At 42.9% G+C, this 14664-nt stretch overlaps 1 protein-coding gene across 1 annotated transcript in view; it reads right to left on the bottom strand.

Annotated features, from left to right (window-relative positions):
* MAML2 (mastermind like transcriptional coactivator 2) overlaps positions 1-14664 on the bottom strand; it is a 215098-nt gene that overhangs the window by 11618 nt on the left and 188816 nt on the right. Inside the window, exon 3 of the mRNA XM_027883302.1 lies at positions 1330-1533. Coding sequence (XP_027739103.1) covers positions 1330-1533 — 204 coding nt within the window. The remainder of the gene's footprint in view (positions 1-1329; positions 1534-14664) is intronic.

Raw genomic sequence — 14664 nt, forward strand, 5'->3', positions numbered from 1 at the left:
GCACTGCCAATTTCTCATCAGAATCAGTGTGACCTGATGCATTTGGAGTGCTACTGTTCACCCATGAGCAACAACACCTTGGGACATGTGGCCCCGTGGCAGGAAATTGTGAGTTTGGTGCACACATGCTCTTAATGGGCAGCTGCTGGGCAAGCTTCACACCTCTGCAGTGCGTCCAGGTTTCATGCTCAGCTGCCAGAATGGAAAGCTGCCTCACCAGTGTGAGAGTCAGGCCCTGGCTGGTGATGGAAGTCCACCAGAGTGATTTGAGGATCTCCATCCTGACAAGAGCAGGCAAATGGACCTTCCAATGAAAAATTTGTTTTTTCTTTTCCCAGGAACACTTAAAAACACCAGGAAAACAGCCTTTCTTGTGGTATTTAGGCATTTCCATAATGCATGATGGGTGAGTGGTCTGATTAAGATTTTTAAGGCTTGTTTTTACATCCTGCTAAATATGAACCCTTGTGGAGAAGAAAGACATTTTATCTCACTGGAAATCCCTGCAATGCATGCAGAAACTGTAGGCAAGCTTGTTGTGTGTTTCTATGTACACAATACAAGAGCAAAGTCAAGCTGATTAAAAAAACCACATTCTGTAGGGTATTTTCAGTTTCTATTTATTTTTAAGAGGAGCTATTTGAGCAATTAACCTTTTTTTTCTGCTAAAATTTCTGACAGAAAACTGCAACACATAGAGCTGACTTGAAAATTCCTTTTTCTTCTATATAAATCAAAAAGTCAAGAAATATTTCCTTGTACAATCCCCCATGCTTCATAAAATGACCAGAAACTCCCAACTGGTCTCTCAGATACCAAAGGAGGGGGAAGAACTGACTACAGGTATCGGAAAATGAAAGAAGGAGGACTCAGGTCTGATCCCAGCCGAGCACACAAACTTGTGTTGAAACCCAAAATCAGTGTATCTAATCCTTGTTTACACACAGGCGCTTTACACCATGCTGCCTGCATCAAAGAGCCTGGAAGTCAACTTTCCTCTGAGATTGAAGTAGCTGATCAGTGCATGTTGGTTTATCTTGCAAAGAAAAACCATGGACAATCTCCATATGCCTCAAATCAAGCATATGCTTGGACTGTTCTTGTAATGACACCACAGTAGCTTGGATATTGAAGTTGTTTCATATAGACTGAAGAAGGTTTCAAAAGGGCTTAGCAAAGTGCTGAAAAATATGAGGCACACTCTTGAAGTTCTAGGCATTGCCAAAAGGACCTCACAGTTTAGGGGGCTTTCTTTCCCCATCTTAGCTTTCTTTTCTATTGTTTTTATGACAACATTTTCCATGTAAAATAAGAAATTAGAAAACTTACAGCTTCTGCCAACATCTGCTGCTGTAGAAGGAGTTGTTTTTGCTCCATCATTTGCCGTTGCAGAGCCTGTTTCTTTTCCATCAGCTGCTGATTCAACAATGATTGCTGGGATGAGTTCATGTAACTACTTCCAGTGTTTGGATTTGAGCAAGAACTGGAGCTTGGAGTGGGGCCAGCTCCCTGGCCTACCACAGAGTGTTGATCCTGAAACAGAAGAAATGGCTCATGAAGGATGAAAATAATAACAAGCATCAAGAAAAGGAAATAATCTTTTGTATGTAATTAGCTCAAGTTCAGGACGCAGCCCACAGACTCTCGGGACAAGTGACCGATACAAAAGCTTTGACAAAGTAAGAAGGGGATTGAATAACTTCTTTGCTCAGGGGAGACTGAAAATGTGCCAGGTGATTTCAGTGGAAAACCTCAATATTGTACCAGGAGCTTGGGAAACATGACCAGAAGTAACAGAGCCATCCTGGGGATGTTTCAGGAAACATGCATTGGGCTGTACGGCAGTTTGTTTGACCACACGGGAACAAAATCAGTGTCTGCTGGTTCCTACCATCTGGTGAACAGCAGCAAGAAGTTACAAACTTATTACTAAAAGTGCCATCTATTCTTAGAAAATACAGAGGTGGAAAGTTGATACTTCACAGTGGGGTGAATGGTGCTGCTTTCATTCATCCCGTCATCTCCCTGACAAGAGCAATCTCTGAGAGATTGCTAATTGACTCCCACTAGCAACAGGATTAAACAGGCTTAAAGTGTATCAACTTCCTTGGTAAAACAAATGTGTAACTGGGAAGGACCTTGAAGAGTGCTTTAGGGTCTCTCTGGTATTGGTGAGGAATCTAGATCTGCTTCCTCTTCCCAGTGTGCAGCGTCATGAGGAAGGGATGGCAAAAATTCACTGCAGAAAGCAATGCAGAAAGTACTTGAGGACTCAAATCATGCTCATACAAGATGGGACATGAAATGAAAATATGCTACTCCTTTTCTCTCAGCCATGATTTCCCTCAGCAGCAATATGTTTTCTGCCTACTTGCTCCACCAGTGTTTAGTACTTGGGCCTTTACCAAATGTAGGAAATAGCTTTCTCTGTGTATACACAAAACCACTCAGCCTATGTTGGATCACTCGATGCTCAGGTATTCCTTAGCCACCCAGCTACAAAGAAAATGGGATGCACTGGAGGGGTCACAACAGTCATGAGACACATCCATTCTCTGCCCCCACTTGGCTGCAATTCACCACAGAAACCAACCACATAGCTCTCTATAACCTGACAGACAGCAGCATTTTTGCCTTGCAACACAAGACTCCACAGCTGGAGTCTGATGCTTGCTATTATGCAGGGGTTCTCTCAATACTGAGGTGTAGATCCAGGATCTGGTCTACCAGCAAACCTAGCAAAAGTCTGCCCAATGGCCACTGTCCCCCATGGCATCTAGAGAAATATGGACTGACCAACAGTGAAGCAAGGACTGGTCATACTCATGCCCTGAAGACCATGGAGCACTGATGCTTATTGCTTTGCAAACTCCAGGAAAGCCTGTTTCTATGCCTTAGCTTTTGCATCCTTCCCCTCCCCAATGACACTCACTACAGACTAATCCCACTTATCTTTCTACCATCTGGCAAGGAAGAAATGCAGTGATTGTTACGGGTGTTTCTATTTTAAAATAGTTCTGTGGCTTCTAGATGGGGACATGAGTGTGTAGCTAGTTAGATAAAGTATTTAAAGACTGTTACTGAAATAAAAACCATGACTTTCTTCTGGAGCCACCTGCAGCCCCCAAGGCAGTCTTACAAACCCACCCTTCAGATTTATTGGGCTCTTACACAATAATATCCTGCACACTTTCTTTCAGTTCCAGAAGGAATCCAGGATTGCTCGGAACTGCCACATTTTTCAGCCCTTATGTTAGCTGCAAGATAGAAAATACCTCCTCTCAACAGACCTGCTTGCCAAGTTGTTGCGCAAACTTTTTTGTCTTTCTTAAAATATTTTGAAAAGAAAAATATGTTACAATAAATTGGCTTTGACTTCTATATTCAAATGACAACTCTAGCTTGAACCCAGCCACATGTTCCATCCATTAATAGAATTCATCTGTTGCATTTTTGCACAGATAGTGCAGGCTCCCCTGAATGTGCTTTCATGGTCCTGCTTAAAAAAAACAACAAAGGCCAACTTTTTCTTTCCCTCATCCCCTACCAGCCCATATAAGCAGTAGGAGGGATTTTGTTTTAAGATAAAATGTGTAGTGTCCATTCACAGTACCTATCAAAGAAAGCTCTTCTGTAATAGCCAATGGCACAAAACACCAGCTGCTTGGCAAACAGACCCTGAGAAAACAGTGTAAATCATCACTTTGGAGCCAGGTTGGGAGGGTTTTTTTGCATTTGGTCATTTCTCTGCTGTTCATGAAATGTCAGTGTGAACCTATGAATCTACGATGTGTTACTTCTCCTGCCAGCTGATCTTCCATCAGCCACGCTGGGATCGGAGAAGTTTCCTAATAAATTAGGGAATTAGCTGTGCAGCAGTTTGACCCTTCATGAACCAGTGCTATTGAGCCTTGCTCTTACCCCCCGCTTGCAGCACTGCAAATCAGACAGCAGAAGGGCTACACTGCTGTCAGGGACATGGAGCTCTGCTCCTGCACTTGGACAAAGGGCACCTTCCAGCATCCCTGATGAGGAAGGGCAGATTTGGGTTGGAGTTACCCTGCTTTTGTTGAACTGTTTCATTCTGCTCTAAGCCAGGCTTTACTGCAGCTGCTTTAATACAACTCCACACCTATAAATCTGCTGGTATCACCTTTTGAACCTCATTCCCGGGTTTCCATGCTGTGGTTCACGTGCTTTAACTTTAGAAACCCCTGACCAAAGAAAGCCTGGAGTGGGACATGCATGTCCCCTTGCCCAAGGGTGCTTCTGCCCAGCAGCCCAGCAGCCCAGCAGCCCAGCATCCCTCTGGCTCCAGAACCCCAAGTGCCTTGCCTGCACAGTGACACCATGCCCAAGGACGGTAACCTATCCACTCTGCCTCCAAGAAAGCAACATGACCAGGAGAACATCCGTGCAGCCAGCCGGGTGTCAGGGACAGGCTGGAAGCTTCACACCTCCAACAAGTATAAATGTCCATCTGAATTTGCCCCCAGTTCCTGCCCCACTTGCTGGCATTCCACATCCCTCCAAATGAGCTGCAGCCCTTTCAGGGCTGTGTCTGGTGCCAGCTGGGGCAGTGGCAGCAGCTGAGGGCTGAGTTAGTGTTCATCAAGCACCACAGAACCCCATCTGGTTCAGTGGTGCCGAAATGTCAGCACAACAGCGCTCTAGGTACAAAGCAGGTGTGTTGCATCACGTCCTCTAATGTTACAGTGAGATATAAAACCCATGAGACACAGAAAGAGGCAGTCAGTGAGAGCTCCTCAGAGCTGGTAGCACAACTGGGGTTTTGTTCATCAGCATCACAAAGAACATTACATTCAAATGTTTAAATTAGCAGTAAATCAAAGCACTGAAGACCAAGTTTTCTTTTCACTATCCCTGATGCAGCTGACTTTTGTTCATACAAATTGAGGGATGTTTTGGCTTCTAACACACATATGAACTTTATAAAATGCATTTTTCTTTTTTTCCCCTTTTCCCTTCTCCTCCCCTCCCCTTCCTTCTCCTCCTCACCTCTCCCTCCCCCTCCTCTCCCTCCTTGCTTTGGACCTTTCCAACCAAATTGCACCTTTCTCCTTTCCTCTCATTTTCCTTTCTCTGTAAAGCTTGTCAGGAGCCCTGAAAACCTTTTGCAAGCTTATGTCTCTGCATTCTTAGTTCAGAAGTGTTTTAGGGACATTTGGCTGGAAAAGGATGGGCAAACCTTTCATATCTTTCTCCTGAAATGCCTCGAATTGCTGAATAATTTTGCTGGGACAGAAGGGAAACAATGGTAATTTTTTTTTACTAAACCACAGTGTCCACAGAGGCTGTTTGCTTCCCAGCCAGGAGCCCTGGCATCTGTGCCACAAGGCAAGCTTCTGCTTCTTGCAGATTTTCCCTCAAAAGATGGGGAATTTTTCCACCTTTCTGTTCCTCTGTGGGGCAACTCATTCTGTGCCCAGCGTCAAGTCAGGAATGAACGCATCAAAGCGAGCCTCCTCTAAGTTTAGATCTCTAACAAAAAATTTAGAGCAGATTTTGTCTAAACTGCCTGCTGGAGCTCTCCCCTCAGTGTACAGAGGGATGGGGCTGTAATAATTGTGCTTCAGATGTTTAATTTAGATAACCAAGTTAGGAACCCTGATTAGATGATAGGAACATGCCCTTGCACTCCTCATTTTGGATGCTTCCAGTCACACTTGAGTAAGATGCCTGGAAGAGTGAGTGTGAACACACTTTGATTTGTCAAGCACTAGCGGATCACTCTCTAAGGGTATTGTACAGAGTGACCAGAAAGCCTCTCAAATTAGCCATGTAGAAGATAGGCTGAATTTCTCCTAATACTCTGCCAGAGAGTATTTTTATGCATTCCAGGAAGATCGCTTTCATATGTACAAACAGCATTTGAAAAACCTGAATATTGCAAGATCTTGAGACCCATTTTTGCTGTGTCTAATATCCAGAGATACAGCTGGGTGAAGACTGCAAAATATTTCCTTTCAGTAATTTTGTGGAACGTTTATAAGAAGTTGGCTCAGCCAAGTTCTGTATTTTTCTCCTGAGAACATCTGAGCTCTTAGGACAAAAATTTCAGGGCCAACCATGTTTCCGAGGCACATACACAAGGAATCAGGGACACTAGCTTTGCAATTTCACAAGCCCAGGCTGTCTGCCAGAAATACTTGTGCCTTCATCCAACTAGAAAAAAGAAGCAAATGCTGTGTCACTCCTTCAACAAACTGGAGTGACAGAGGTCGAAGAGGAAATGCAGACTAATCCCTTTCCACCGACACTGGAAATGATCATGAAAGTAGAGAGCACACACCTGATTTTTGCATCCTCATGGTGTGAGTCACCCATTGGAGGGATAAGTTTGGACATCAAGTAATGCATCAGGTACTCAGCATGCAGAGGTAAGTATTTCATACCCAACTGCTGCAGCTCTCACTGGAAGAGCCAAGAACTTTTTAAAAAGACATTTTTTTTTGGACACACTGACATTAAAGTGTACCCCATAACTACTTTCAGAAATAGGTAACGCTGTGCACAATCTCACACATAAAAATGGGTGAGCAAATCCCTGAAAGGAGCCAATCCTCACTACTGGCGAGAAACCACGAGTAAAAGACTTTGACAAATAGTTAGTTATTTGTGCAATTCTTAACAGAAACTTTTTATTGCACATTGCCTTTTCAGCACCAACAGGAAGCTGCTTACTCCTGAGATCCTTGGGAACTGATTTTCAGCCATTAGTGATTTATCTGTAGCCCTGCCATAATCCTTGATGGAAAGCTGTACAATCCCATAGCCGCTAGCAGGCAGTCTCGCAACAATGTTCTCAACCCCAATTCCTTAAAATTGGGCAATGTGGGAACTGCATCTTGCAGGGCCCAAGCTCAGATTCATCACTTGCACAGTCACACAGCAACAGACCCAGGAACAGTGCCTCATTACCAGCCTTGTTTGACAATCAAGTCTTTAACGAGAACAAAGGTTGACAGTGATTAATCATTAGGACATTTCTTGTTCCTTGCTGCACGTGTTGGAGGCAGCCTCCTGCAGAGGCAGTCTGGCAGATTTCCTGTCTGCTCTATACCAGGGCCTGGGTCCGGACACACAGGGATGTCTTTTCCCAAAGCCAAGCGCACAGATGAAAGTCTTGTCTCCATTTCTGAGCACGGCAAATTCGAAATGCATGTGCATTCTGCAAAAATAATAAACCCTTAGCTGTAAATCTGATTGCTGTATATTCAGGCAAAATGACCTAAAGGAGATTTGTTCATGTCAGAATTTTTTTGTCGGAGTCTTCAAGGATGGATTATTAGTATTTTACCACATGCACCATGGTGAACTTTTAATGTCATCTTCTGGCATAATGTATATATGAAGGTGTCCATTCTAGAAATATTTTGTTTATTTGTAATGAAAATAACATGCATGTGTTGAAAGTCCAGCAGAGGAGGTTATTGTGAAATGTCTGCATTGGAAGAGGAATGTTGGCTCCATCGAAGTCAATGGCAAAACTCCAGCTGACTTCAACGGGACTAGAATTTCTTCCCAGATCTCCATCCAGCCACAGGGGCACAGTGGCACTCTTGGCTTGGAGTGACCTAATTTTGCACTTCATGGACAAGATATCTGGTTCAGAGAGACACCATGTACTAATGTACTTGGGCAAGGACTATCCTGTGCTCTGTATGGAGCTCTGCATTTAAATACTTCAGGAGCTTTAACTTATAATAAGTTTGCCAATAAGCACGAATGATGAAGACTCCTATCCGGTTTCGGACAAGACCAGACACATAATGATTTGTTCTACTTCAGTATTATCATTTGCAATGACTGTAATATGCAATACCCACACTGCAACAAGCCAGACCCTTTAGTTTTTCATCACATGATTGCAGGAAAACAAATTAGAGGGGTTTAAGAAATTGGCACCGCTCTAGCTAGAGCAAGAGCTGGTGTGAGTGGACCTGTTTTGCCTAGTACTACAGAACAAGGTACGTGCGTACACATAGGCTCTGTGCTTCCATTAAGGAATGGTAATTTCCAGCTGAGGCAGTGAAAACTCTCTAAACCGACTGAATGAGACATTTGTGATTATCTGTCTGTACCTTTAGTGTGGGCATACATTATCTGTGTATGTGTATACCTTATTCATCTAAATGTTCTTGTCTCATTGCCATATGTTTGTTATCTTTCCCAAAAATTATCTAGCCTGAGGTCAATACAGGAGAACTACTAGCAATCAAAACTAGAGTCTTGTAAGAGGAAGAGTTGGATAATTCAATAATAGGTGACAGTCTCATATATACATGTTTATATTTAAATGTTCAGTTCTCAAAGCAGTGCTAAAAAAGACACTGAAGTTTTACATATAATAGGCTTATGTATAACATGTATCTTTTTTGGCATCTCACCTTATCCTCATGTTTCCTACCCTGCAGTGACTCTGACAGTCCCACTAATCAAGGGGTACGTAGGCACCATATAGGGAACCAGGGTCCCGAAGTCCCCGAGCTAGGGGAGACCTGGGCTCCTAGGATCACATGGAGCCAAGTGAACTAGGAATATGTGGAAATTTTATTCTCAAAAGCCACTAATCATTCTCAAAGATAAACCATGCTGGAGGACACTGAGCTGAGGGACATTGAGCTCAGTAGGATGCTGTGTGAATGCAACCATCTTCCTGACCTGAACCCACACAGGGCTGTCACTATAAGATGAGGTATACAAGAGCGCAGCATTTGTAAAACTATTGCAATCTAACAGACCTAATGGAAAGAGAATAAGTCTATGCCTTTTCTTTTGATTGTAAACATTAATGCAAAATTCTGTAGGAAATTACTGTAATTTTTTATCCTCTTGCTTTCCAGGCTATTATCTAGTTCCCTCAGCTTTTTTCCCATTAGCATTTCTCTAGGATTTCTTTGCACCTTCTATATCTCTCCTCACATAGGATTTGTCCTCCCTATTAATTCTCTGTAGTTCAAACATATGTGTCACTTCTAAATAACAAGCACAAAAAAAAAAAAAAAAGAAAAAAAAATTGATGACATAATGCGAAAATTTTCCTCAAGCAATAAAAAAAGGCAAAGCAAACACCATGAATGCCAGCTTTGCTGCAAGAGGGCATGAGGGAGCAGTCAACCTGAACCAAATATTCAGTGAAGAAAGAAAAAAATAATTAAGCACAAAGAACAATAGCAACAACAGAAAAACCACATCACTTGAGCCAAACACTTGAATTCAAACGGATACAACATGGGTGACAAGACTGTCAAAAATACATTTTAAGATCAAAACTCTCCTGCTGAGAATACACAGCAAGAACATGAGCATCCTTAAACCAGAGCCTCCTGGGATTCAGTTTCTAAACCAACAGCTCTGAACTCTGACAGAAAACAATGCCCAATACTGAAAAACAATGTCTGAAGAATGGCTCTGACCTGCCTCTCCACGCACTGACTGAAGCTGCGGGTGAGACATGCCTCAGGTGGGACTGGATCTCTTTGTTCCCAGTTACCCATCCCAGGACTGTGACTGGTGGACCAAGTCGCTGGGCACAGAAGCGGTTTCCCACTGTGACAAAAAATGTTTCAACAACAATTGTTTCCCACTGTGACAGCCCACAGCACTGGTGTAAGTGCACAACGCAGGGTTCAACAGAGCACCTATAACTGCCCATCTACTCGGTTTTAAATGAGTCCCTATCATACAACCCCAACTGTGGTCTTCCCTCTCCTTGCTGAAGGGCCTTCTCCTTCCTTTATAACAGTCACTGTCTTTGTTATAAAACAACTTAATTTGATGGGTGTTAATTTGCAGGAAATGACATAAACCTTAGGCTCCTGCCATCCCCTTTCACTCTCTTCATGAGTGTCATAAAATGGTGTCAGTGGCTGCAGCAGCCTGAGGGTTTGACAAATCTACCTATCCCTCATCTGTCTGTGCCAACAGCAGTTTCATTAAAGTGTGAAAACACCAGGTTCCCTAAAAAGCACTCCTGGGGTTTGACGCATTTTTCATTATGATCTCAAGATGTAGGAAGCAATGTGGTTTTCTTGGGTACCCCAGCAGCTCCAAATACTTCTCTGGGCCAGGCAAAGAGTAAAGCCAGGACCCTGAATTTTAGGAAAACAAAATTCCAGCTGTTCAAGGAGTAAGTTAGTAAGAGACCCTGACAAACTGCTCTCAGGAAATAGGGAGTAGAACAGAGCTGGAAGATCTTTAAGGACACTTTCCGCAGAATGCAGGAGCTCTCAATCCCCAGGTGTAAGAATTCAGAAAAGGAAGGCAAGGGACCAGTATGGATGAGTTGGGACCTACTGGTCAAATTAAAGGACAAGAAAGAAATGCACAGGCAGTGGAAGCAGGGACAGGTATCCCAGCAAAACTATAGGATCGCTTTGCAGTTGTGTAGGGATGGGGTCAGGAAGGCCAATGTGTGGCTTGAGTGAACTTGGCAAGGGATGCAAAGAATAACAGGAAGAGCTTGTACAGGTATGTCAACCAGAAAAGGAAGGACAAGGAAAGCATACCTCTCCAATGAACATTACCAGCAAACTGGTAAGAATGGATGAGGATATTCTCAACAACCCTTTTGTCTCAGTCTTGACTAGCAATCTCTATTCCCACATTTTTGTTTTAGTGAAGATTCAGATTAAATCTATGGAAGAAATTTTTTTATGATGAGAGTGGCGAAACACTGGAACAGGTTTCCTGGAGAAGTTGTGAATGTCCCAGCCCTGGAAATGTTCAAGGTCAGGCTAGACAAGGCTCTGAGCAACCTGGTCTATTGGAAGGTGTCCCCACTCATCGCAGAGGAGCTGTACTAGACGATCTTTAGAAGTCTGTTCTAACCCAAATGATTTTATGATTCTATAAGATTATTCTTCTCTGAGAGGTAACAGGGTTAGACAGAGCTCGCCCACTTATGCTTTCAGTCCTGCATAGTTTAGCTCTTTGCCTGGCCAGGATCCCCATCATGGGAGTTGATCTGCTGCCTCACTGCTCCTCTGGTAGCCTTACTGGGCATGGCAGTGCTGTGTGGTGGTGCATCTACTTCAGGAAGAAAAAGGTTATCAAAGGTATCAGAGGTCTGCTACCACTGTACAATGGCACAGGCCCTTCAAGGAGCACCTGGCATCTCACTGGGCGCAAAGAAAGCTTAAATGGAGCCAACTAGAGAGGTCAGAATAGCTTGATCCACCAGGGACCAGTCCTGCCTTGGAGAGCATGCCTGGGAGGAATTATCTGAGGAAAGGCTTCTTTAACCAGATGAAGTAAAAAAGAATTATACTTCTGGCATTTATTTAGCTATTTACTGCCCAAATCTTGCAGCGTGGGAAAGAATAACAGACTATCCAGAGCCTGCCGTATGCCAGCTATCAGATAATGTGCGACTCCGGAGAATGGGAAGGCTTATGCCAACAAAAACTTTCTTGGATGACTTCTGCTTGTTTTGTATTATTCTTGTGCAAGAGCAGTGAAAACCTGTTTTACACCCCTGTTTTTAAATAGATCTACTCTCATATGAAAAAGAACAGGTGGACAGGGTATTGCCGTCCTGTTTTCCTTCTCTGAGCAAGGGAAAGCACAAACGCGATTTCCTATGTCAAATCATCCTCATGTTTTGCTGCGGTATTTCCCATATTTGGGATATAGCAAAAATCAGTAACCCACAGAGCAAGGAGTAAGGGGCTCTGGGTAGCCTGTTATATTCATGCTATCCACCCTGCCAGACAAGCCATGGGCTTTGCTGTGGGGAACTCAGCGTTGCCTTCTGGCAATGCCTTTGAAGAGGCACTGCAGAGGTTCAAGTTATGCCCCCATCTTCACATGGTTGGTCACATCCAGACAATTAAATAAACACATAAACTAAGAAAAGACTCAGTTTATTGGTATCAGACTTTTTAGGGGTCAGAGTGTACCCTTCTCACTGTCTGGTGGCAGAGTTGAGGAGATAAAAGTACAGCAAGGAGCCTTTCATTGGCATCTGCAATGCCCACTGAGATGCATTGGACCAGACAGTTCAGATAAAACAATGAAGTAGAAACACCCAGCTGACCACTTAACTGTGCTTATGAGGAGAGAAAGCAAAAGGAGAAACCAGTTAAATTAAATGAACTACATGAGTTGTACTACATTCTGTAACCACTTGGTTAGACACCACAGAGGTTAAAAAAAAAAAAAAAAGGAGTTGGCTTGGTTTGATTTGACTTCCCTGTAGAGGTCATCCCTTAGCAGTTCTGGCAGTTGGACAAAAATAGAGGACAAGAGAGAAGTGTTCACTTATTGTGATCTTGGTTTATTTTGGATTTTAGATATTCTAAAACTGCATATTTGCTCTACTGCAAAATTATCTTGATCTGTGACATCCTTTTCCCTATCCTAAAAAGCAAAAGTTGGATTCATTCTTGGGCAATAGACAGAATATGTTTCCTTTAACTTAAAAGTAAGGTTTAAATGGGATTTACTTGGCTCACTGGTTTGCATTATCTGGCACAGAAAAAAAACTTTATCCAAAGGCTGTTTTGCAGGCTACTTCTGCAAACTACCTTCTCTCTGGGCTGCACAAAAGTTTCTGGTAAGTTTTTAGATCCCATAGGCAGGACAAGCCTACCATGCAGGAGCCTGTGTGGATTCAAACAACAGGAGGACACTCTGACACAGAAGAATTCACATATATTTGTTAATAAGGGGAAGAGCAAAAATCTTGCGATAGGTCAAACCACAGATTCAGAATATTCAAAATATCATTATAAAGATTTGATACTGGATAGCAAGGAGTTGTGATGTGGTATTTGTGGGAGTTGACACCAAAACTCTTGAAAAAATGTATTAAAGGTACTACTTGATAAAACATCTCTAAAATACTGTGTCCCTCTTGTTATGACAATTATAGAAGTGATGGAAAATACTGAGAGTTTTAATCAATGACATAAAGTACCTCAAATGGGTGTTGAAATATGTATGATTATGTAAATTAGATTGCTTGGGCTAGAAAGGGCAAGTTTACAAAGTAGTTGGTTGGCATGGTAAAGAGCTCTTTCCAAGTACATCTTGTTCCTCAGATCAAAAACGTGTCAAACTCAGGGAATAACCCCTTATTAGCAAGGTCTTGTAGCAAGGTCTTTACTTTTTACTCAAGTAAAAATGCTTCCTTGATTTTTAATAATGTTAGTTGTGCCTCTTGATTTCTGCCCTGCTTCTCTGTAATATTTTTTGTGTGACTAATCAGACTTGAATCTAACAAAAAGAAGGTGTTAATTAAGCTTTATCTAATCTCAATCTAATCTGACAGCAGCAACCCCCATCTACTGCTCTGCTGTGCACTCCTATTTGGACCACCTACTATACATGGATAATTAGGTGTCGCAACTACTATGGCATCTAAGCTCAGGAGAGTGCTGAGTGATTCAGACAGTCATCTTTGTAGCCAGGCCCACAGTCCTTGCTTTCCTAGACATGCAATGGACAGGAGTTACTGTATTGTCCCATCTAGGAGCCAGAAACGGGCTCTTTTCACGCCATCAGAAAGTTAGGTATCTAATCCAGTCACCTAGGCTCTCCTGGTAGTTCATGTAGTGAAGGCAACTCATTGCTTCCAGAGGGTTACTGGCCAAGTCTGGCCTCTGAAATGGATGGGATGAATCTGGAGTTGCTTCTGTTCTTCTGCTGACTGGAAGAGCACAAGGGGCTAACTTGGACATGAGACTGCTCAATGAAATGAGACATCTCTCGTCTGATGATAAGAAATCTGACTGAGAAATTACACGGGCACCAAATCTATAGTAACAGAATTCAGAGCCAAATGCGAGTGCATTGCAAATATCCCATTGGGCTTTGGACCAGGCTCTGATGTCAAGACAAGTTAATAGGTGTGGGACATGTGAGCGATGTGCAGAGAACTACAAATCCAAACATCCTCACCGTTAGATGTTTGCTTCTGGCCTGCACCTCTTCTGGGGGAATTACTCCAACTAATGCTCATCCTGTACATACAGTCATTTTGCAAGGATAAGGGATAATGTATTCTCCTCCCTTGCTCAAATCAGACTTATCTAGTCTTTGTCCACATACACTGCATGACCTGATTCCTCCCTGAGATAATTCTTCCTAAGCTGCTAAAAGCTTGTCTCAAAAGCCAGCTCAGAGGCCAAGTGAGCGGGATTTCATGCTTTCACTGGGTATCTTTAAGGAGAAAATGAAAGCTTTGGGTTACACTGCTAGTCTGCCAGCATTAGACATAAGCTGGGTGCAAAGAAATCTTCCAGTGCTTACTCCACTGGCGGGAAGCACAACTTCTTGGTCCCCTGGCCAGAGCAGCTATCAGTTTAGATAAATAAAAACAAATGAAACGGAAAAGAAACATTAAATGAATTGTAAGGGTCAGACAGACACCTTACAATCTGGTGTAAGTAAAGATCTCTAGAGAGTCACCACAAGGACTTTGCCTTTACTTTGTTCCACGAGCTCTGACAGAAATTCTCTGCTGAAATTAGGGGCATAACTCCAAGCAACTTAAGCAGGGATGTGGGCTCCTCAAGAGTTTGCACAGCTCTACACTGGGAAGTGTACCTGGCTTCTGAAAGGAGCAAATGTTTAAAGGCATGGCATACTGAAAAAATGTGGCATAAAGGGAACAATGGATATACAGATAAGCAGACA

Source organism: Empidonax traillii, unplaced genomic scaffold (genome assembly GCF_003031625.1).
Source record: "Empidonax traillii isolate 1590-97213 ecotype Southwest subspecies unplaced genomic scaffold, ASM303162v1 scaffold123:size1378231, whole genome shotgun sequence".
Taxonomy (NCBI): domain Eukaryota; kingdom Metazoa; phylum Chordata; class Aves; order Passeriformes; family Tyrannidae; genus Empidonax; species Empidonax traillii.